Consider the following 22,582-nt stretch of genomic DNA (forward strand, 5'->3'; position numbering starts at 1 on the left):
AGCGCTTTCCCCGGGCTCCCACCCACCCCCGGCGCCCGCTGCCGCGGGAACACGCCGGCTGCGAGGCCCCGCCCGGCCCCGCCGCCAGGGTCCCGCCGCGCCGCCGGGGGGCGCTGTGAGCGGCGCGCGGAGCCCCGGCGTCCCCTCTGCCCGGCGGGACGCTCTGCGCCGCTTCCGCGCGTGCGTGCGTGCCGTGCGTTTGGCGCGCGCGGCGGCCCGGAGCCCGCGCGCGGCGGCGGAGCTGGGGGGGGGGGGGGGTCGATGGCGGGCGCGGCGGCGGCGGGCGGCGGCGGGGGGCCGGGGCCCGGGCCCGGGCCGGGGCCGGTGGCGCAGGGGCTGAAGGAGGCGCTGGTGGAGACGCTGACGGGGATCCTGTGCCCGGTGCAGGCGGTGCGCGCCGCCGCCGAGGAGCAGGTGAAGGTGCTGGAGGTGACGGAGGGTGAGTGAGGCCGGGCCGCGCTGAGCGGAGCGGGGCGGGGCCGTCCTCCCCGGTACCGGCGCCTCGTGGCCGCGCCTTGGCCTCGGCCAAACTTGCAGCTGCAGCGCTCGGGCCGGCGGGGAGCAGGCGGCGGCGGCGGGCCCGTGCCCGGCGCCCCCGAGCAGCCCCTGCCCCACCCGGAGGCCGGTGCCGCTCGGCGGGGCCGCCTGGGGCCTGCGGCGGGGCCTCCGAGGCGGGGCGGGCGGGACGGCGGCTGTCGGTGCCGGCGCTGCCCGGGGGGCGCTCGGAGCGCGCTAATGGCAGGACGGGGAGCGGGCGCCGAAGCAGCGACCCCGCTGCGCTGGGCACCTCTCCCGCCTGGGCCGAGGCCCCGGGGCCGGTCGCACGGCGGGCGGGGCGGTCTCCCCGCTGCACGTTGTCTGCGGGCCCTGTCCCGCCGCGGCGGTGGCCCCCTCCGCCTCTGGCCCTGCGAGCCATTGTGCGGGCCCCGGTCCCGCAGGCGGGCGGCCGTGCGTGGCGTGGTTTGGGCTGAGCACGGTCTGGGCACAGCTGTACCCTCATCTTGTGTGAAACCCTTACACCGGTGCTCCGTTCTGTTGTGGAGAGCTACGGAGATGCAGGACAGTGGAGCTGGATGGCAGCTGGCCTACGGCTTTGAAAAAAATACAGCTTACAAGAGCAAGCACCTCAAATTCAAACAGTCTCTCTAATTATTCCATTACTCATCTGGCCTTTTTATGGTGGCCCTAAGCTGGTTTACGCACTTGATGCTTTTCCTGGGTGGAAGCTACCGTTAAAAAACCTATTGATGGTAATGTTTAATTTTACTTCAGCTTAAATTTTATGACCCATCCCAAAGAACTGGAATGTGCGGAAACCACTGGAAGATTTGCAGGTGATGTGCTGTGACGGGAGCTGGGCACTGGAGAATACAGCCCTCAGATGTACCTGTGGCCTGGCAGCTTGATGGGCTGGCTGTACATGTACCCTCTGGGAAATTTTGCCTTACCTTTGTCTGATTGTGCCATTTGGAAAGTGTTTTGTGAAGTGTTTTAAAGTCTTTCTCTACCTGAACTATAGGTCAGAAATGTTATTGGAGGTTTATAGTAAAGAGAAGGAAGGTGTAACGCCGTGACGGGGTCGAGGATAGTGTTGTGATGAACGCATGTGATGAGACTGGGAATGAGACTGGGGTGATGAGGAGAAGGCAGGTTGTTTGATGAAATGTTTCATGTTGTGTGGTCCCTTAACATGTGCTTGTAACACTCTCAGGTTAAGTCTTCCTTGATGATTACCAGGAAACATGGGTTGCCAGTGCAGCTATTGGAGGTTTTAATGAGTGATTTCCTGGCATTGCGATGGTACAAGTCTGGAAGTCTTTGAGGTTTGTTGACCCATAGAGCCTTTGCCTTGCAAAGCTACCGCGGTCAGCGTGCTCTTCACTGGCAACTTTTTTTTCCCCCGAAACATGAGTTTGTGTGAGATTTCCAGAAGAGAGTATTTTTGAGGGCGCTAGGTGATGGATGTCCGTAAGGTCCCTTTGAGAGCCCAGGAATGCAGCAGAAATATATTTGGTGGATAACGTTAAGGGCAAGAGGAGTGGAGTCATCTATGTTTCTGTTTTTTCACGGTTTTACAAATATCCTAAAGTCACCCAATACTTGTCTGCAGTTGCAGTCCCAGAACAGCGCAGGTCTCTTGCAGGACCTGTACCCATGGCCTGGAGGAGGCTACAGAGCACCCTCTCATGCAGTTTGCAGGTGGCACCAAACTGGAGGGGAAGCGGTTGATGTCCTTGAGGGCAAGGCTGCCACCCAGAGACCCGCTGCCGGAATGGACTGAGAGGAACCTCCCGAAATTCAGCAACAACAGATCGCAAGTTCTGCACCTGAAATAGGAGAACCCACCACAAGGATGTGGTTCAGGCACTGCCTGGCTGGGGAATAGCTTTGTGGCAAAGAGCCTGGAAATCATGGTGGCCGCTGAGCTGGACAGGGCCAGCAGCGTGGCCTGGAGGCCACCTGCATCTGGGCTGCATGAACAGGATCAGAGGCAGTGATCAGCCCTCTCTAGTCAGCACTTGTTAGACCACACTGATAATACTTGTCTGGTCTTGCTCCCAGCCCCCCAGTACAGGAAGGACGGTGACGAGCAGGAGTTCAGCAAAGGGCTGTCAAACCCGCTGGGGAACTGCAGCACTTGACAAAATGAGGAGAGCTGGGGCAGAGGGGTTTTCCTGTATGGAGATAAGAGGGGGTTTTGGGTGGATCTGACAGCAGCTTCTGGTAGCTATGAGGAAGTTGTCAAGGTGCTGAGGGAATGGAAGGAAGAGGATAAAGGAAAACAGGAGCAAACTGAAGCAAGAGTTCAGACTGGGTATAAGGAGAATTTTTTTCACTGTGAGGAGAGCCAAGCTTTGGAGCAGGTTGTCTGTAGAAGCTGTGCCGTTTCCATCCTTGAGTATGATCTACCTAGAAAATGCTCTGAGCAACCTGATTTGGTGCTGCTTTGATCGTAGGGGTTGGACTAGAGATGTCCTGAGGTCTCTTTCAGCTGAATTATTCTGTGCTTCTGTGATTCCTCTTCTCTTGTCCTAGTCAAGCAGCATGCGAGGGAGTCTCCTTTCTGTGCTTTCTTAGGTATGGAAAGACTTGCAAAAACCAAGAGGAGGAACTAAAGGAATAGTGTTTGCCAACACTGTATTACTGAGGTAAAGAAATGTAGATCATATGTGTCAGAAGTACTTTAAAGAAACAAAAGATGTGGCAATGTGAAGAAGCTGAAAGTAAAAGTGAGGGCAGTGAAAAAGAGCACAAGTGTTGGCACTTTTAGTGCAAAATAAATGAAGGTAGGGCAAAAAAAAAAAGGAACCTGTTGAAGACATAAAACTTGCGATGCTTTCGAATGTTGCAGAGGCAGAAAGCATTTCAGAGGTGTTCATAGCCACCAGGTGATGTGATGTGCAAGACACATTAAAGGAGCATAGGGCTGCAGGAAAGCTGAATTCCTTGTGCTGGTGTTGACTTAACTTGCCCCATTGAAGGGCCTCTACAGGAGTCACATGGGAGAATCCATGTCACGTTAAAGCATGAGTAGAAGCACTTTCACTTGCCGGTTTACTTTAGACAGCAAGCGCTACAGGATGGATCTCCCAAGAGTTTTAAAGGGACTCAAACATTACATTACTGTGCTCCAAATTATGCTGTAAAAATTGCCACTTAAGGTCATTTAGGGACCAGATAAATTTAAGTTGGTAAACACAGGACAGCTTTTAGTAAGGGCGCTAAGGTGAGGAGTGGAGAGGTGAATGTTGGGGTGGTTACAGGTGAGTTGGCATGGCTTTTGTACTGCCTGTAATAGTTAACGTTATGGCAAGAGTTGGAATGAGTAGAGCAGAGTACATGAGATTGTTGTGGCAGAGTTGATCTGTGTTTAATAGAGGAACTGTTGAAGAAGTCCTGGAACTACCAAAAAGCTTTTAAAAAATTCGCTTACTGAAACTTGTTGAAGAAACTAAACTGCTGTTGACACCTCTTGAATTAATAACTGATTAAAAGCTTGAAGAAAAGAGGTAGCAGTGACTGGTCATGTTTCACACTGCAGGGGGGTAATCTAGGGTCCCACATGAAGCTGGACTGCACAGCACATCTGTAAATGATGTGGAAAAGAGTCAGTAATTGTGTGGCGAAGTTGCTGATAGTGCTGTTCGGTCTGGCCAGAGTGAGAATCGATGGCAAAAATTACAGAATGATTTCACAAGAGTAAGTCGAGTGTGCAAACGGTATGTGTGGGTCAGTGTTGGTCAGCGAAGTAATGCTGGGAGAGGAGGACACAGCCCAGATGATACCTTAAAAAGTAAGGGGCTGTCCTCACTATTGTCACTGGGAGAAGAAATCCCATTGTCAGTGTGGAGAGTTTCCCGAAAATACCCATTCACGAAAATACCCATTCACGGCTCTGCCCGTGCTCAGAAAGCCAAATGGACCATTAAGGAGGGAACAGAGAACAAAGCGCGACATAAATTCCTCATGCTTCTGCAGTCTGAGCGCTGCATGCATTACTGGCTTGCTGCTCTCAGGAGGGGTAAAGCAGTGCGGTAAAAAAGCAGCACGGAGACATTCACAGGCCTGTGGAAAAGCTGCTGTTCTCAGAAGGAGCGAATGCATTGACTTTTCTGCCTGTGAAAGACTTAGCAGAATTGGAGGCTCTAAAATCATAAGCAACAGAGAAGGTGAGTGGGAAGTGATCATTTATGACTTCTCATAAAGCTGAGGTGAGGTGAAAATGAGTCTGAAACAAGCAGAAGGAATTAGGTTGTTTCCCCCCCGTGTGCAAAATGTGGAACTCGTTGCTGTTGGATGTTAGAGGTAGAAATGGTTTAAAAGTGTTTTGACATTCCTGGAGGGGAAAAACCTCCTCACCAACCATTGAACACGGTGGCTGGATACAAACTTGCTTTCAGGCGGTTCCTAATGCCAAGATTTCTCAGGAGGTGTGTTGGGGGAAGTGTTGCTCTGCCCTCACCTTTTTTGTAGGCTGTTTGCAGGTAGGGGTTTGTAATGCAGTTAAGCCCATACAGCAGTTAGCTCTCCCTGGGTGCTGTGGGCTGCCCCGTGCTAGCCCCCGCTCTCTTCCATGCAGGTTTTAGCCAGGTTGAGATGGTTCGGGTTTTTGTGAGGATGTAGTTTGCTCCCTGGAGCAGGTTGATAGTGGATCTGGCTGGTGCTTGTACAAGGGGATGGGCAGAAATGCAGTCAGAGGTGAGCCTCTGGAGCAGGCTGAACTGTCCAGGAGAGGCTCCTGTCTCACTCGATACAGCTGTTCTGGAGGAATATGGGATGTCAGCTTTGGGGTAGGGGATGTGTGGTGGCAGTTTCTTCCTGCCATGTCACCCTTCAACAACTTCCAAACATGTCCCCAGAAACTCAGCTTCTTTCCTGCTTCTGCATCTTCTGTCTGCTGAGAAAGTGTAGGAATAGGCACCACCTGACAGCTTGGGGATGGGAGATGTGTTATTGTCAGCTTCCAGAAAGGTGGAAGTTCACCTGGTGACCTTTGTTGTCTCTAGGTTTTAATGGAACATAAATAAAAGCGTTGCCTGGACTGTTCAGGGAGAAGGTGGGGGAAATGAGGGCTCCAGGCTGTGGAGTGGTGCTGCTGCTGTCTGTGTGTCTAACTTGGCTTGACTCCACCGTTAACTTGTTCCCAGTGAAATGGGAATGGTGTTTCCATTCCCCCTTTATTTAGTCTGTCCAGGTAACATCATACACCATCTCTGACGGTATATGTGTGCGCACTACGGCTGATGTCATTATGACAACTTGAGGATAATTCTGTAATGTGCAAAAATAATCTCTTGCTCTAGGTCTTCCTGTATTGGAGAACAGGTATGGAGGCCAAGCCATCTGCAGGAATGTCAGAGCAAGGACAGTGTCGCTCTGCAGGAGGTGCACGTCCACCAGAAGGGATCACACTTTGACCCTATGAAGAGGAGCAGTGTCTGTAACGGAGTCCTAAATTATGCTGATAAGGAGATTTAATGCCAACTTCTTATACAGCTGAAAAATACTGCTACCAGCTTTCCTGGTTAGATAACGGGTTTGATGGTGATGGTGTTAAGTCTCTGAGCTATCAGATCCTGTGCTCTGGAAGTGTGGTGGTCACTCCAGGCTCCAGGCTGCAGAATTGCTTTTTTTTTGCCTGTCTACATTACCTGTTTGTTTGCCATTTTTGCAGGTAGAAAAGGCATTTATAAGGCTGTCTTCAGCGTGGCTTGTGTTGTGATATCCTGTGTATGGAAAGGCATCTTCAGCTCAGTCCCTTGTGCGGTTTGTTGCCAGAAGCCAAGATATGCAGGTGGCTCTGAAGACGGTGCTGACCTTAGCAAACTGATTCATGTCAGCCTGGGCACTCTGACCCTCTTTAAAGTTTCTTGTCCATCTTGTTTGAGACTAGTCCCAATGCTTTGATTGGAATGTCATCTCAGTTTTGAATATTGGCTTTACAGGTCTTGTAATTGTTCTTTAAGTATCTTTCAGAGTAGGTGGCTCCACACATTTAGATCAATGGTTTAAAACTCCACTGAATCTCTGATGATATTTGCATGATACAGCTTGCTGTCCATTTGTATCAGGAGAGCAGCTATAGGTACAATGATAGCATGAAACTCGTAGCATCACTTGTGCTTCACCAGTTCAGCGTGCTTTTGCTGATGGTCGGCTCCTTCCCAACATAAGTGTGTTAATGCATATGGCTTTGAGAGTAATTTCTGTATTGCATTGGGTACCTCCTTGAATACATGATTTTGTGCCATAAAACCAGAGTATTGTGTGGAAGAAGGGATTCTGGAGACTTGACTGTAACACGTGGTTGTATGGTGGTCTCTTGGCTGTAACTTGAATCGTGGTAGAGTGGATGATGGGCAGAACTGGGTGGAAATCTGTGTATGGATAAACTGAGCTGGATTTGTAACAGAAGTTAACATTTTAATATTAAACTGAATTTTTAACAGGGAAATTGAAACAATCTGACTTTCAGGAAGAAGGGTTATTCACAGCAGTAAATGCCATTATTTGCACTGTGAAATGCTGCAGACATGCTGAGTGTAGTGCGAAGTTGTGAAAAAGACATTTCAAGTGAGATGCCTAAAGCCATCGCAGATGCTGGAGAGAAGTGGCCTTAATCTTTCTGTCCTTTACTGAGAAAATACAAAAATACAGTTGTAGTTTTCAGGGGTGTCCTGAAGAAGAGAGAGCTTTTGGAGTAGTTGTTGAGCATCATGATGGATGCTGAAGAAGTTCCTCAAAGAAGCACGTTTGTAGCATGTAAAAACTATGGCTGGGCTTCAGGTACTTGCTTGGCATTTCTCCCTAGTCTGTCTGCAGATGCTCTCCATGTTCTGCACTGGTCTGACCCCATGACTGACCCTACTTTGAGCAGGAGGTTGGACAGGATGACCTCCCGAGGTCCCTTTCAACCCAAATTACTTTATGGTTATGTTATTGAAAACCAGTCCTGTGGAAAACATTGCCTGCGTAGCTGAAGACTGATGCACAAGGAGTGGGCAGATGTTGGGTGAAGGGAGTGGTCTGTTTCTGACGCTGCTGCGGTTGCGAGGTCTGGTCTCTGCAAACTGTATGATGTTTTAGTTTGGAGTGTTGGTGCCCATGGTGCAGTGGATTCACCTGGGTTGGCTGCAGCAACTACCAGGGCCTCTGCTGCTGCCTGTCTCTGTTGGCAGCAGAGGCAACTCCAAGGGACCTGTAGCAGCTCCCGAACGAGCTCTGTGTGGACGTGCTGAGCTGGACTTGGTCAGTGCTGACCCACTTCAGCAAGGCAGGATGTGAACTGCAGTGATTCAGTAGAAAGTCCTGTTCATTTGTTTCTCCTTGCTTGCTTAATACTGTTTGGTTTGGTTCGGTCTCACTTAATTTCTCCAAAAAGCTGGAGATGAAGAGGTTGCATGAACTGGTTGTGTGGTAGATGGAGCTTGTTTGTGAAGGAGGAGAGTTGGATTTCGCTAATATTGAGGTTAATGGAGGAGAAGCAGAGCTGGGAGGAAAAGTGTTTGCTAAGTGTTCCCTATGCCAGCCCCTTCATTAAAAGTTTCTAATCTTTTGGTTTTACAGACTTCTATCTTGGGAAGAAGACTTGGTGCTTCTGATATCTCAAATCTACAAAATATAAGTGGAAGAAACACCAAGGGATGCGTTTTAACTGCAGTTATCCATGATAAAGACACAAAGTTCCTAGCCAACTGGGAAAAAACCAATAATAAACCAATTCTTTGAGAATAGAGGAGCCAATGTAATTTCAGTCCCCAGAAAGATTCTTGGACCAGGTCATTAAACAGCTCGCCAGTGTCTGCAACATAACAGGATAAATAGGTGCTATGCAGCAAATGCTGTTTTATATGATCTTTTCTTGATAAATCCATGTAATTTTTCTTTGATGGGAGAGCTGGCTTATTGCTTAAACAAGCAAGCGCTGTGCGTGAATGATGTGAGTTCAGTGGGGTTCCTGATATGATTTTGCCACAACGGTTATTTATCAGTTAAGAGATGCAGTTTTGTAATATTTTTAAGATACACAGTTGGCTGAAAGCCTGTGTGTAGAGTAGTTATCAGTGGGTTATTGTCAAACCCAAGGGGCTTTTAAGACAGCTCTTGGTCGCTGCAGTAGTGAGTATGCCTGTAGTTACCAACAGTGGCACCGCAGTCTGCTTGGGAAGCAGAATTAAAAAGATGTTGGAAAACTGGAGAGATGGCCTAAAATCAGAAACAAAATATTGTAAATCAAGTGCAGAGTACCATATGTAAAGGGAAAAAATCAAATGCAGATATGCAAAGAGATGTAAAGATGGCAAAATAGTCATGTTAGTGAGTTACAACTATGTGAAACCATTGCATTTATTCTGGCTTCTTAGTTCATACACACCCTTTAAAAATGTGGCTGTAATGCAATGCCATACTCAAGTCTGGAATATTGCAGACAGATAGAAGAATAATTACTGCTACTAGTTAAGAGGAGTATTATGTTAAGAACTCCAAATGAGGCTCCCTGCTTTTGCAGCTAGGATAAGAGGGGTTTTTTCTCCTTTTTTAAGGAGATCTATGATGAAAGGTTGAAAGAGCATGTTCAGTGTAAGCATGGAAAAGTGAGAGGCAATTCTCTCCCAACACAGAAAAGCCTTTACAAGTGAGGTGGATGTTAGGAGAAACTCAGATAACTGCATTTGTGAAGCACTCAAAAATGCTGCTAAGGAGAGTTGCAGAACTCCTTTGAGAAGAATTTTCTGTACATTTTTGTTGGGGATGCTGTCAGCACGTTTAACCTATCCACAGTAGTCAGGTTGTGCTAAAGGGACCTCAGGGCATACCTTCTGCTCCACAGTTTCTAGAACTAAAATCTTAAACATTTCTTAAGAAGACTAGTGACATTAAATGAAATGTTTAGTCCAGTTGTCAGCTACCCGGAACTTAAAGTTGCAGTTTTAAGCTCATGTATCATGGCATATGGATTTACCATACTAGAACAGCTGCTCTTCCTGCTTTTTATTTCCTGTGCTCAGTCATGAACAGAACTGTTACAAGCATTTTAATTTTGCCTTTGTTACAGAGCTTGTTTGGCAATTGAAAGAAGCTCTTGCTTTTTCTGGATAAATTTCTGGCTGGAGAATGTCCCACAGCCTGAACGATTGTACAGGCAGTTCCTGGTGTCAGTGTGCTTGGGCAGGGTTTGCTCGGGAAGGCGCTTGGTTCGTTCTCAGCTGTCTGAGGGTGTGATTTGGGACAGCTGAAGTGATCTTCCCAAAGCACTCTCTGGATGAACCCGGCTTGTCCGAAAAGGGACTGCTCGCTGATGGTCTTACTCCATCCTAGATCTTATCCATGCATTCTTCATGTAGGAGCTTGACTAATGATGTTACATTGTAGATATGATTTTATTTTAATTTGTTTTAAGTTGCAAATAATTTGCTTGTTACCAGCCTGCACTGCGAAACTTTTCGCCTGCAAGAGAAAAGAATAAGCTGAAAAAATAAATGAAGTTTGTGCAGAGAGCATAGGGGAGAGTTAATGCTCATGATTCATTTGAGTAGCTACACTATGGAATTGTGTTCTTCCCACATATGAGTCATTCAATTGGTATGATGTCTTTCTCCAAAAATCTTGATGAATTTTGCTGTGTGGGAATAGAAGTTATGATACTAACAATTTTTTTTCTTTTCTTGCAGAATTTGGTGTTCATTTAGCAGAACTGACTGTAGATCCCCAGGGAGCTTTGGCCATCCGTCAGGTGAGTTTTCCTGGAACTGCAGAAAAAATTTGGGTGGTATTTTCCTTGGTATTTAAAATATTCTCTCATGTTTCTAGGTGAAAAATTTGAGGTAGTTTTCTATTACTGCTTCTCTAGAAGAGCTTTACATCTCTCTAGAGTTGTTACTTTCTTTATCAACACTATTCAAGTGTTAACCTTCATTATAAATAGAGCTTTTTTTGGACTTAATAAGCCTGGTGCTGAGACAGTACTGTACTGGGAACGGGCACGACTTATTACGTGGATGGTAGGCATCAGCAAGCTGAAGTGTGGCTTCTTTGCAGCAGCTTTTGCTGTAGGTGTCTTCCTCCTTGAAAAGCAAGTTTAGGTTCAGTATTTCTTTAGTTAACTTGTGGCCTGTATCTTGGGCCTTTGTAGAGGTGAGTAAATGAAGCTGACCCGCCTTGGGTCAGTGTTGTACAGGCCATCATTGCTCAGTGAACAGTCATCAGTTCATCTTTCTACTGTGGTAGCTTTTTTCTGTCTGTTTCACAAAGATTTTTTGTGTTTTTGGCAAGCCCTGTTGCCTCCCTAAAAGCAGCGTGGTGGGACAAGGGGCTGAGCAAATGGGTCAGGGGTGACGCTTGCCATGGTTGCAAGATTTGTTGGTGATTCTTGACCTCTCTTCTAATGCAGCTAGCATCTGTCATTTTGAAACAGTATGTGGAAACTCACTGGTGTTCTCAGTCAGAAAAGTTTAGACCTCCCGAGACCACAGAAAGGGTAAGATTTGGTTTCATGTTGTCTACTTTGAGACACTTTATCCATCAAGAATATTGATTTTGTAGGTGGTTTAAAAAGTGCCAGTGCACTTGTGTATTTGAGGATTAATGGCTTCAGTTAAGGTTTTCTGACATTTTCCACTTCGAAAATCTGTTCTCAGTTGCTTAAAACAACACTAGACTTGGGAAGCTTGGGCTAATTTCTGTAGGAAAAAGTCAGCTGTAATGTTTCTGCTGCTCTAAAAGCAAGACTAGAAGGAAATTGCTTTGTAAGTTTTACAAATACTGATTCTGGCAGTCCTTTTTCAGAGATTTGCCAAAACTTGTGGGTTTTGGTTTGGGACTTAGAGACTATTTTCCCGTGACAAATTTCAGTTTAAAGGTCTGCTGGGTTTCATTAAAAACCTGTTCAGTAGGAGTATCTAACAGCTAAAATGGCCAGAGATTCTAGCCCTTTACTGCTTTGACTGGACTCTCTCTTGCATCTAAGGTATGATTCATCCCATTCAGAGATAATTGCTTGAAATAAATCTTGTGAATTATGCCCCAGAAGTGCTGTCTTTTTTTCCTGTCCCTTCAGGGTTGGGTGACTAGTTCTTGTTTACTAAAATCTTCCAAAGTAAGCAAACATAGTCCCTGACACTGGAGCTGGGATTTATCTCTGCTAACTCTGGATGTCTTCCATGTAGCTATCTACATCCTGTCTAGTTGCAGCTGTGGGCTATTTACTGTATGCTTGACCAAGTGCTCTGTGTGAGAAGAATGCTATGTTAAAACACACCATGCACTTTTCTGTAAAAAAAATTATGGGGTGTAGTGTGCAAGTTTTGTTGTCTCGAGTGGTTTTGTAAAACCAAAGTTGAATCAATATCAATACCTATGACAATCAAAAGTCATAGGTATAAATTATTTTTTTTATTAAATTGTTTTATGACTGGGGATCTGTTCTGCTAAATAATGTTATTCTCTACAGGCAAAAGTTGCTATTAGGGAGCTCCTGCCCAATGGGCTGAGAGAATCCATCAGCAAAGTGCGCTCGAGTGTCGCTTATGCAGTTTCAGCAATAGCCCATTGGGACTGGCCTGAAGCCTGGCCTGAGCTTTTCAATCTCTTGATGGAGATGCTGGTTAGTGGAGATGTGAATGCAGTGCATGGAGCCATGAGAGTGCTTACAGGTACGTGTATGCGAGAGCTTTGGCCAGGCTCATGTGGGAAGTGGTTTGAGCTTTTCCTTATGCTAGTATTCTGTCATTTTTCACTCCAAATCAAAGAATTTTCTGCTTCTCTTCTCCGGGGCGTGATGCTTGTTGGTCACTGTTGAATTGCGTGTTCATTATATGCCGTGAAAGCTGAGGAAGAATGTGTGTGCTACAAGTTATAGCTCAGGAGGAACTTTGATTGTAACACCGTGCTTTCCAGATACCTGCAATTTTTAGTGTGATATTTTTCTGCTTGCCTTCAAGGATTGCCATGGGTAGGCCAGATGACACTGGTGTAAAGTACAAATCAACAGGTTTCCAGTATGCTTAGTGTTTCCCAAAGATTCTGTTGTTGCTGTTGCCTATGAATTTGTTTTCTTATAAGAACTTCCCTTCTGTTTCCATTTTGTAGAATTTACACGGGAAGTGACAGACACACAGATGCCACTCGTTGCTCCTGTTATTCTTCCAGAGATGTACAAAATTTTCACAATGGCAGAGGTACAATCTTCACTACTAAGATGGTACTGGATGGTATTGGTGGGGTTGTTTCTTGGAGCAGAGAAGCTCCAGATTTAATGCTTAAGCTGTACTGTAATATGAGTTAGACTTAAGGAATTTTCTTGATGGTGTGATAGTTGATGGCAGCTAATGTTTCAACAAAAATGTTGAAGCCAATGATAAAATGAGAGAATCAAGTTAAAGGAAAAAATAAATGCAATTAAAAGAAAACTAAAGGAAATATCTGTGTCCCTGATCTATTATTTAAATTTTTTTCTAGGTGTATGGTATCCGCACAAGGTCACGTGCAGTGGAGATATTTACCACATGTGCCCACATGATCTGTAACATGGAGGAACTGGAAAAGGCAAGAGTTTAACCTACCATACAAAATATATTGAATTCAAACTGCATGAGGTTCTAAACATTGATATGAAAACAAAACATTGGAGAATTACATACTCTTGTCAGCTGTAATTCTGGGGAAGAGGGATTAATTTAATACATGTAAAGTGGCCAGCTCCCCCCTCTACGTGCATGCCTTGATACTGGGACTTAGTTTCCATAATTAAGTTTAACTTGTGACGTATCAGCGCACGTGCTCATAACAGCTCAGAGAAAGGGCAGTCAGCATGGGGAGTATCATCCCTTTGTCTGGAGATCCCTGTTGTAGCTTCCAGTCTCCAGGTGAACCTGGATAAATTGCCTGTGTGTCCTGATAAACTGCCAGGCCTTGGCCATCTGGGTTATGATGTGCAGTTTTCCGGCCCTTGGGCAAGGCGTTGGGTTACAAGCTCCTGGAACTTCATCAGTTGCTTTAGCACGCATCTTAACCTTTTGTTCTGAAACGAGTGGTGGAAACCAAACCAAATTTTTGAAAGAGTAGCTGTTAAGAAAAAAATGCTATGCAGTTAAGCAGCTTAATACAGGAGTCTCCTGTCTGGCTCTGGGCACATCTGCATTTTATATGGCCTTTGACAAGTGGGTTTCCCACCACTTCCCAGGCAATAAATTGGTTTTTTAAAACTTTTGGGAGGTGAGGACAGGAAAGGGTGACTCTCAGTCTAGTGGCTGGTTGTTGCTGAGTGGCTATAGCTTTTGCTTCCTCCCTGTTTGCACAGGCAGCGATTCAGCGCAGGTTTTTGGGAAGTTCTGATAATTACAGCATATCTGTACTGCACTGACAAGGATACTTATGCAATATACCATGCAGCTATACCTGTATCCAAAGTATAGTAGTAGCTCCCCACTGTCTTATTCTGGAGAAGGGCTGAAAGTATCCTTTATATTGCATATGAAACATTTTCTTATTGAAATTTGACTTTTTTTAAAAAAAAGCAATCTTTTTATAAATTGCTAAGGTGATATTTTGTAGTTGGCTTAAACATACAATTTTGCTGTCTTAGCTATGGAGTTATGAGGGATATTTTCAATCAAATTATTTTTGTCCAATATTACTTGCTGTGCCAAACGCCGCTTATGGAGTGCTTTGACATCTGGAAAAATACTTGCTGCATTTTCTGAGGTAGAATCATCATGGTAATCTTCAGGCCAGCTGTTGATACTCAGCTCACAAAGAGCTTGCTTGGTTTGGGGTAGTGTGGCTCAGGAGGAGATAAATGCCATCCGCAGGGTTCAATGTAATTGCTCATGTGCGATGTAGTCACCCCAGATTTCTTTAATAGCTTGAGGCGGGGGGTGGTGATGGGGTGCAGGGCATGATTCATCTAATCAAATGAAAGTGCCTCTTTAGGAGGATGTGCTCCTGAGACTCTCTGAACTGGATTGTCTGGATCTCTTTTTAGAGTCTGAAGTGATTAGCTTAGATGTAGGTGTGTGTTTTGTAGCAGTCTGTGCTGTGCAGTTTTGAAAGGTGAGATTCAACTGAGCTTAGTTTCCAACATGAGGAGAGGGCCAAAGTGATGTCTGAAACAAGTATTTCATGTGACTTTGCAATGTTCTGCAGTTGCCTTAAGTCCCTCTTGGGTTTTGTAGCAGAAAAGTGCAATTTCCACTGCTTCTCATGCTTTACTTGTTGGATGTGGGGGTTCTGTATCTAGTTTTCACCTGTGTTTGCATTTATTATAACTAGGGTGCGGCCAAAGTCCTGATTTTTCCGGTGGTGCAGCAGTTCACTGAGGCCTTTGTTCAGGCCCTGCAAATGCCTGATGGACCTACATCAGACAGCGGGTTTAAGATGGAAGTATTAAAGGTAAGTCACTCCAGACTGATCAGATGAAGAATTGAATACCAATAAGACTGTCAGATGTGCTGGAAAGCAGAGAAGCATGAGTGCATGTCACCTCTGCTAGTGTTGCTCATGGTATCAATAATGAAGTGTTTTGTCTCACAGTACCATGCAACATTGAAATAAATAGGTCTGCCTGTACTGAAGGTGTCTGTGATGAGATCCATAGGCATCTGTCCATAAAAAGATCCATAGGGATCGATCTATTGGACAGCCTGTCTTTGTCATTTGCTGATCTAAGACATCTTGTTGGAACACCATACTCTGTAGTTAAATATCTCTTTTCTAAAGATGCTGCAGAATTCTGCTGCAGTGAAGTTTTAAAAATATACTATGTGCACGTGCTTTTCTAGAACTTGCCTCTTCTTTAATGATTATCTCTGCAAAAGAGAGAAAGTCTTTGCATTCTTCTGGTTTGCTGGAGAAAGATCGGATTGCAGAGTGCTGTGTACATGTAGCTCGGTGCGTGGGGAGAAGGGTGCCAGTGTAGGTGTGGAGAGCCCTTCAACAGCTGGGAAAGCACTGGAGTTCTAGGGTGCGCTGCCTGCAGCATAGGAGAGAAAAGAGCTCAAAAACATAAGCTGCAGAATCAAATCCAGATCTTCCATTTGCTTAGCCCAGCCAAGACTTGGCTCACAGTGTACAGCTTTCTGAAGATGCATGGCAGAGACGCATTCAGCCACATTCCCTGAAGAAAATAATGAAGAAGAGTTATTGAAAACAAGCATCAAAAGTTTTTTGTAAACCAGCTTTGCGCTGAAGCATGAAAATGAGTGCTGGGAGGGTGCTATCATATTATACAAACTAGAAACTGCCGAGTTCTGTGTTGTAGAACTTGTTTTCTTAGTCCTGTTCAAGGCAGCAGTACCCTGGTTATGGCATCCTGTCACTTCTCCGTAAGAGGTTACAGGTATTGTACACCTGTATTGAAACACCAGGAGGTTATTTTTTGCTGTGCAGCATCAAATGGAAGGGAGTTTGGGGCAGAACGTTGGCAAGTTTTCTTGAGAGAGAATCTCTTGTGGGGTTATTTTTTTTCCTTTTTATTGGCTGTGCTGCAATTCCTGGGGCAGTAACATACAGGAGCACTGACATGAAGGGAATACTCTGCAGGGTGTAATTTTGATTTGAACAGGCTGCCCCTCAGGTATGTTTGGATCTTTGATTCCAGATACATACATTCAGATCTTTAATGAGTAGAAATAGTTTTCAGCCTACACAGAAAGCAGTTGTAATATAGTTTCACTCTAACCATAGACCAGTTCTGTTCTTGTTACATTCATACATTCTGCAGCCTTTTTTATTTATGTAACAGTGCTTACTGGAATTGGAGCTATTTGTACTTGTATGTCTGCATTGATACGCAGCAGTAGTCTCTTAAAAAGATGTGATGGACTGCGAAGGTATTTGAGATGTCATCATGTTCTTGCTCTGTTCCTTAATTGTGTGTAGGCATCTGCTTTTGGCCACTGCTAGGTGGGTGCAATACAAGAGAGGATTTCAGTCTGAATGCGCTATTGTATGTTGGGTGGCACTGATGGCAGCAGAAAATCAGTCAGTTCAGGAGATCTGTTGCTGACAAGTGGTTTGTAGGAGGCTTTTTGTGAAGGGATGAGTATTCTGGCTGTTGGCTCAGGGCAGTTCATGATTTTGTTGCTTAAGGTTTCTAAGCTGATGATACCAGTTTTGTAAGGGAGGAAGGATTCAGGTGAAAGACTTACAAATTGCTTTCAATTCCAGAAAAGTGGATTTTATAGTCATTGTAATGCAGAAGTAAGAGACCTCAAGGGATTAGTTAAGCCAGCTCTACAGATGAGATCATTACAGGAACCCCTTGAAGTGCTGATGCAATGGAGGAGGAAATTGAGCCTTTTTTTATAGTACATATTCAACCAGATGCAAACTCAATCCTGTCTTTTTTTTTTTTTTTCTTAATGAAGTGCTGTGCAGCAAATGACAGAAAGATTTCCCCCTCCCCCTGACTCTTGAGAGCTTTGTACTCCAAGGTTTGTGGAGTTCTCTGGAAATCTGAGGCAGCTTTGACCTAAAATGTCTTGTTTTCCATCTAAGAACGTTATGCAGGACAGTGTCAAAAGCTTTAACAAGTAATGCTGAAGCATACACATCTGTCTGATCCGCTAGGACGGTTATCCTGTTTAAGAAAGTAAGTAGGTTGGATCGCATCATGGCGAGCCACTGATTGTTAATTTGTCCCCAATCTTTCCTGGTTTAGAGTTTAAATTACAAGTTTAGAAGCACTTGCTCAGCAGGAAAGTTAGTGCCTTTAACCCTTGGAGGACAGTGTGGAGGTTTGGCCACAATAAATATGTTTTCAACTGAGGACTAGAATGAAATACCAGTGGTGTAATTTATGGTTTTGTTGTTTGATGGTTTAGCATGAATCAAATCGGTATCCCTGAGGATGAATGAGCTGCAACTAAATGATTCTTGAATCCTAATTCCAGTGTTGTTGAACATGCCGCTATTGATTGTTTTGAGAGAAACAGTGTGATTAAACATGACAAGTAACAGAGATAAGGCAAATTTGATAGCAAGGGAATACAAATATGATATACTTAGTGTGCAGTAATTATATCAAGAGCACCAATTAACCAACAGTCTAAAGTGTCTTACTACCTTGATGTAGTGCTTCTTTGCTTACACTTAAAATCTGTTCTTTCAACACCTGTATATTAGGTGGGTCAGTGAAGTTATGCTTATATTTTTTTCTGCTGTTGGAACAAATAATTAGTTATGAAAAATAATCATACCCTCTTTGTTCTTGGATGATGATAGCCGTGTTTTGGCAAATTTCCTAAGTTTATGAGCAAAGTACATAACCTGCACCGGCTGTACTCTTACTGAGCATTTAGCTCTAGTGTGCTTTTCTGCTGCTGGCTAGAATACATTGTAAGCTTTTTATCCACAAATTTAGGGATTCCTTCTCCATCTAAAAGCACAAGTATGAGGTGAAAGAAGAAGAAGGTTTACTACAGAGTGACTGTAAGGAGCTGCTGAGCATCTAGTCAAGATGTGGATGGATGTTTGCTTGCAGAATAGCTGGAAGGGGTTCAGGAGCTGTTGTGTTGCTTCCCCAGCGGTGATTTTGGTGGGTCTGTGTGGTGAGTCAGGCTACAGGTGTGGGTGCCGTCAGTTATTGCCTGGCTTGGCCATTAAAAGTCCTGCTTGGGGAGCAGCTTGACTTTGCTCTGAAGAGGTGGATAAGGATTTTCTATGGGAATTTACATGCTGGTGGAGCAGTACATGGGGACTGGCAGAGGAGGAGATCTGTGAAGTAGTTCTTTTAGCTCAAACAAGCAGTGGGAATTGGCAGAATGAGAGGACAGGGGTTGAAGTACAACATTTGACAGGAGAGAGTGCTCTTTTTTTAATGACTTGCTCTGCAGGAAAGTGGTGAACTTGCAAATGCAGTCTTCTGTTGTTAGAACTGCAGAGCTATTGAATTGAAGAACTTTTACCCACTCCAGCAATGCTTCCTGCAAGATTTTCTTGGCACATAGCTTAGAAAAACTTGCATAGGGTTCATAAGCAGTGGCATATGGAACAAGTCCCTTTAGATGCTACTGTGGCTATAGTCAGGGTGTTGAGTTTGCAGCAGTCCTGCAGAATCAGGTTCAGATCCTCTGCCAGCACTTGCATAAACTTGCCAGAGGCTTCAACAGGTCTTTTCTGTAATGCTTCTAGCACCTACCTGACTCATTCTCAAACTTAAGTACCTGGATTATCTCTGGCTGCCTGTTCATCTCTAATACTGATACTAAAATGCTGAGGTTTTTTTCTGAAAGGTGAATTTTTTTATTTCTATTAATGTATCCAGTGCTACAAACAAACTGGACAAAGTGTTTTGTATTGGCTAAGAAGAAACAAACTGATATCCATATGTCTCGTAGCAGCCACCAGTCAGGCAGTTTGTGAGGGGCTCTTCTGTATCCAAAAAAAGATAACTGGAGCTGTGCCCCTGCATGAGGAGACAGTGTCTGTTCAGTGGAGTGAGAGTTCTTTGACTCCTGGAGGCTCCCAAAAGCTTTTTGGCAAGCATCAGTGAAAGGGCTCCCCTAAATCAGGGTGATCAACTTCATGAAACTCCAGGCATAATCTCCTGTAGACCTGCTCCCAAAACAGCCCCTCTGTTGGACTGGCACAGCTGCCTCTGTCTGCAGCTGAAATGGGTGAGAGAATTGATCTGAGTGGGTGTTTTCTACTGCAGCTATTTCCTGGATGTGCGAACAGATGTGTTGCTTGCATGTGTAGAAGTGTGGGAAATAGGCTGTGGTCTGATTTTACTTGATATTAGAGTTTTCTGGGACATGATAGCTCCCAGGTGGTAATCGTATGCAGGCAGTGCTGTACTTCTGATTGGAGACTGTACCTCACCACCCAAATATTGCATTGTCTCCATTTCCAGAGTTGTACCTGTTGCCTTATCCCTTTGCTCCCCTGCAAAATAGCAGATATGGGGAGAGGTCTGTTTGTCAGTCTGTGCAGGAGAGGGGACCACCTGGTCAGGAGTGAGAAGAGGAGACCTTTGTGGCAGGAAGACACTGCGTTATCTCAATTGTTAATGAAACAGTGCCCATGATTTGAGTGTTTGTTGATGGTTTTCCCCAGTTATGCTCCTGATTGATAATCCTTTTTGTTGCAGGCTGTGACAGCACTTGTGAAAAACTATCCGAAGCACATGATTTCGTCAATGCAGCAGATCCTGCCCATTGTCTGGAACACCCTTACAGAAAGTGCCGCCTTATATCCTCTGTAGTGAATGGTTTTACCTCAAATAGAACAAGACAAACTGTTTCTCATACACAACAATGACCTGAACACAGCTGAAGAGTGTGGTAGCTGGAGTAGTCTGCCATGACAGAACACAGGCATCTGCTGTGTAGATGTACCGGATATTTCTGTTACTTCAGTAGGCTCCATTAAGTTTCTCTGAGCTTAAAAGTCATATATGATATATTATGTGAGTGCCCATGTTACACTGGCTGCAGGGTTGTGGCTGATCTCTGTACTGTTTCTGGCACTCTTCAGTGAAGATTGTCTTCTTAAAAAGATGTCTAGTTGCAATGTAAAGACTTCAGGCAAAGCAGAATCTACAGTAGCCCTTGCTACAGCAGTACTAATGTCTGGTTACACTTGCTGCTAAGGTTGAAGTTGGTTTGCCTTTGGAATTTTATAACAGTCATTGCTTCACTGCACAATCAGGCACATTAGAGGTGTTCTGTTGGTAGTTTTCCCAGTAAGTGCAAACTGATAAGTCAAACCTTTCCATGTTGTTAATTCCAGAGTTGCTTTTTTAGCCTTTTATAATGAGACTGTAATTGTAGAATACTGGGCCTTCTTGTAGCTTTTTCTGAATTTTTGATATAAACACCAGAATTGGACACTGTATTGTGATAATAGTGTAAGGGGTGACTGAGCTTTTCCTTTGTGATTCAATAAGAAAGACTGTTCTGGAGATCATAGATCTGGACCTTTTTATATCAAAGCTGCTTGCATATTTTGTTTGTGTTCTGTGTTTCAGAATCCTGCTGCATACTGGGTGATAGGCTCTTGTAGAGTCAAAATGGGCAAGGACACCATAAAAGTAGCCATAGTGCTGGAGCAAGTAGGGGCTGTCTGGTTTTGTTTGACTTTTTTTAGACACCCATTAAAATACAAGTTGCTGTTTGTTAAATTTTTGATGGTGCATTTCCCCCTTTTCTGTCCTGATTCCCACTGCAGTCCTGCTGGCATCTGAGCTGACCAAAATAGTTTGTTGTTTGCAAAAGGGGAGAGTCTTGTCCTTCCTTCCCTTGTGTTTGCTCTGGCACTTGTTGGACTTAAAATTTACCATCCCCAAAGAAATGTCCTTCCTCTCCACCCCCAGGGTAGTTCTCTGTCACGTCCCAGGGCTGGAGGCTCGTGGGGAGGCCTGACGGGGAGCAGGGACAGCTTAGGGAGCTTGTGGAGCTTGGGGTGGCTCCTCACCCTTCAGTAGCAGTGAAGCGTTGGCTGGCTCAGAGTGAGTCTGAGTGATTCCATTCTTACAGAATTTTAACATAAATGAAGTTTTGTGTTACCTGGGTGGATTTGGTTTAAGGTAATCAAATGATCTGAAGGATGTGCTGAAGTGATGTGGAAGTGGTCTTTGCAGCCAGGCAGTGCACAAAGCCAGGAGCTTCTGGGGTTTGTCCTCTCAGAAACACAGGACTGTGCATAAAGTCAAAGATTTTTTTTAAAAAAGAAAACTTCCATAGTTATCAGGAATTTTAAGACGAACAGATTAGTTCCTAAATAGATTTAGTTTTTCAGAAACACGCAAATTTACTTAACTCCATCCACTTATGTGAGAACAGAAGTAAATTACACAGAGGAGGTGGAGGACCCTGTGGATTCTGATGGTAAGAACTTGTTAAACGGCACTTCTGCCTTCTCTTTTGAGAACGTTATTGTTGTCAAAACAGTGACTGAAACACGGTAGGAGATTGTGCTTAAAGGTACACTTCTGGTGTTAGACCAATGTCCCATCAGTTCTTTGCAAGCTACATGTGATTGTGATCGATGCAGCAACGTAATTTAAGTTTTCTAATGATTCAAGGAGTGAGTCCTGCAACAATTTTGAGGTAAAACTAATGGGACAAAAGAAAACAAAACAGGTTTTATGTTGCTTGAGTTTTAACGAGGAATGTGCAGTGAGGTGGGAAGAGAGCAGAAAGTGGTGAGGTCAGACATCCTCCTGAGGCTGCCGCCGCCCTTGCTAGTCCAGGAGTAAGAATAAACATTATCTCTGCAGACAAGCTAACAGTTTGTGATTATATTTGACATCCATTTACATCTTTCTGTATGTTAGCATATTCGGTCATGGGTTTTGTTTTTACTTCTGCCTTTCTGTATCTTGGCATATTCAGTCATGTTCTTTTTTTTTCTCCACTTCTTTGTTCAGGTGAAGTATTGGGCTTTGAAAATCTAGTGTTCAGTATATTTGAATTTGTTCATGCCTTGTTGGAAAACAACAAATTTAAGAGCACAGTGAAGAAGGCTTTGCCAGAGCTGATCTATTACATCCTCCTTTATATGCAGATCACAGAGGAGCAGGTGAGCATGCTTGTCTTGTGTAGGAAGCAAATGAAATTATTTCAAACAGCTGATGTTCTATGAAGTTTCAATGTGTGAAAGCTGCTGTGTTCTAATAGGCTGTTCTGTCACTTTGTTGTGCCAGAACTTAGGGCAATAGCATCCAAATGTTCCTAAGTGGTGTAATGTGGACAGCAAATCACAGAATCATAGGATGGTTTGGGTTGGAAGGCACCTTAAAGATCATCTAGTCCAACCCCCTGCCATGGATAGGGATATCTTTAACTAGAAGTTGCTCAAAGCCTTGTCCAACCTGACCTTGAATACTTCCAATGATGGGGCATCCACAACTTCTCCGAGCAATGTTTCCAGTGTCTCAACACCTTCATGGTAAATTACTTCTTCTATATATCTATCGTGAATCTACGCTCTTTCAGTTTAAATCTGTTGCCCCTTGTCCTGTCACAGCAGGGCCTGGTAAAAAGTCTCCATCTTTAAGGCTGCAATAACGTCTCCCCAGTGCCTTCTCTTCTCCAGGCTGAACAACCCCAACTCCTCCCAAGCTTTCTTCCTTCATTCCTTC

The 22,582-nt window shown here is 44.7% G+C and overlaps 1 protein-coding gene across 1 annotated transcript in view; it reads left to right on the forward strand.

Moving 5' to 3' along the window:
- Positions 1-246: 246 nt before the first annotated feature.
- IPO9 (importin 9) overlaps positions 247-22,582 on the forward strand; it is a 38,886-nt gene continuing 16,550 nt past the window's right edge. Inside the window, exons 1-10 of the mRNA XM_056362061.1 lie at positions 247-439; positions 10,173-10,234; positions 10,892-10,978; positions 11,951-12,152; positions 12,589-12,677; positions 12,958-13,044; positions 14,770-14,889; positions 19,589-19,698; positions 21,277-21,326; positions 21,869-22,020. Coding sequence (XP_056218036.1) covers positions 262-439; positions 10,173-10,234; positions 10,892-10,978; positions 11,951-12,152; positions 12,589-12,677; positions 12,958-13,044; positions 14,770-14,889; positions 19,589-19,698; positions 21,277-21,326; positions 21,869-22,020 — 1,137 coding nt within the window. The 5' untranslated portion in view covers positions 247-261. The remainder of the gene's footprint in view (positions 440-10,172; positions 10,235-10,891; positions 10,979-11,950; positions 12,153-12,588; positions 12,678-12,957; positions 13,045-14,769; positions 14,890-19,588; positions 19,699-21,276; positions 21,327-21,868; positions 22,021-22,582) is intronic.

The sequence above is a fragment of the Falco biarmicus genome, chromosome 16 (assembly GCF_023638135.1).
Source record: "Falco biarmicus isolate bFalBia1 chromosome 16, bFalBia1.pri, whole genome shotgun sequence".
Classification (NCBI taxonomy): domain Eukaryota; kingdom Metazoa; phylum Chordata; class Aves; order Falconiformes; family Falconidae; genus Falco; species Falco biarmicus.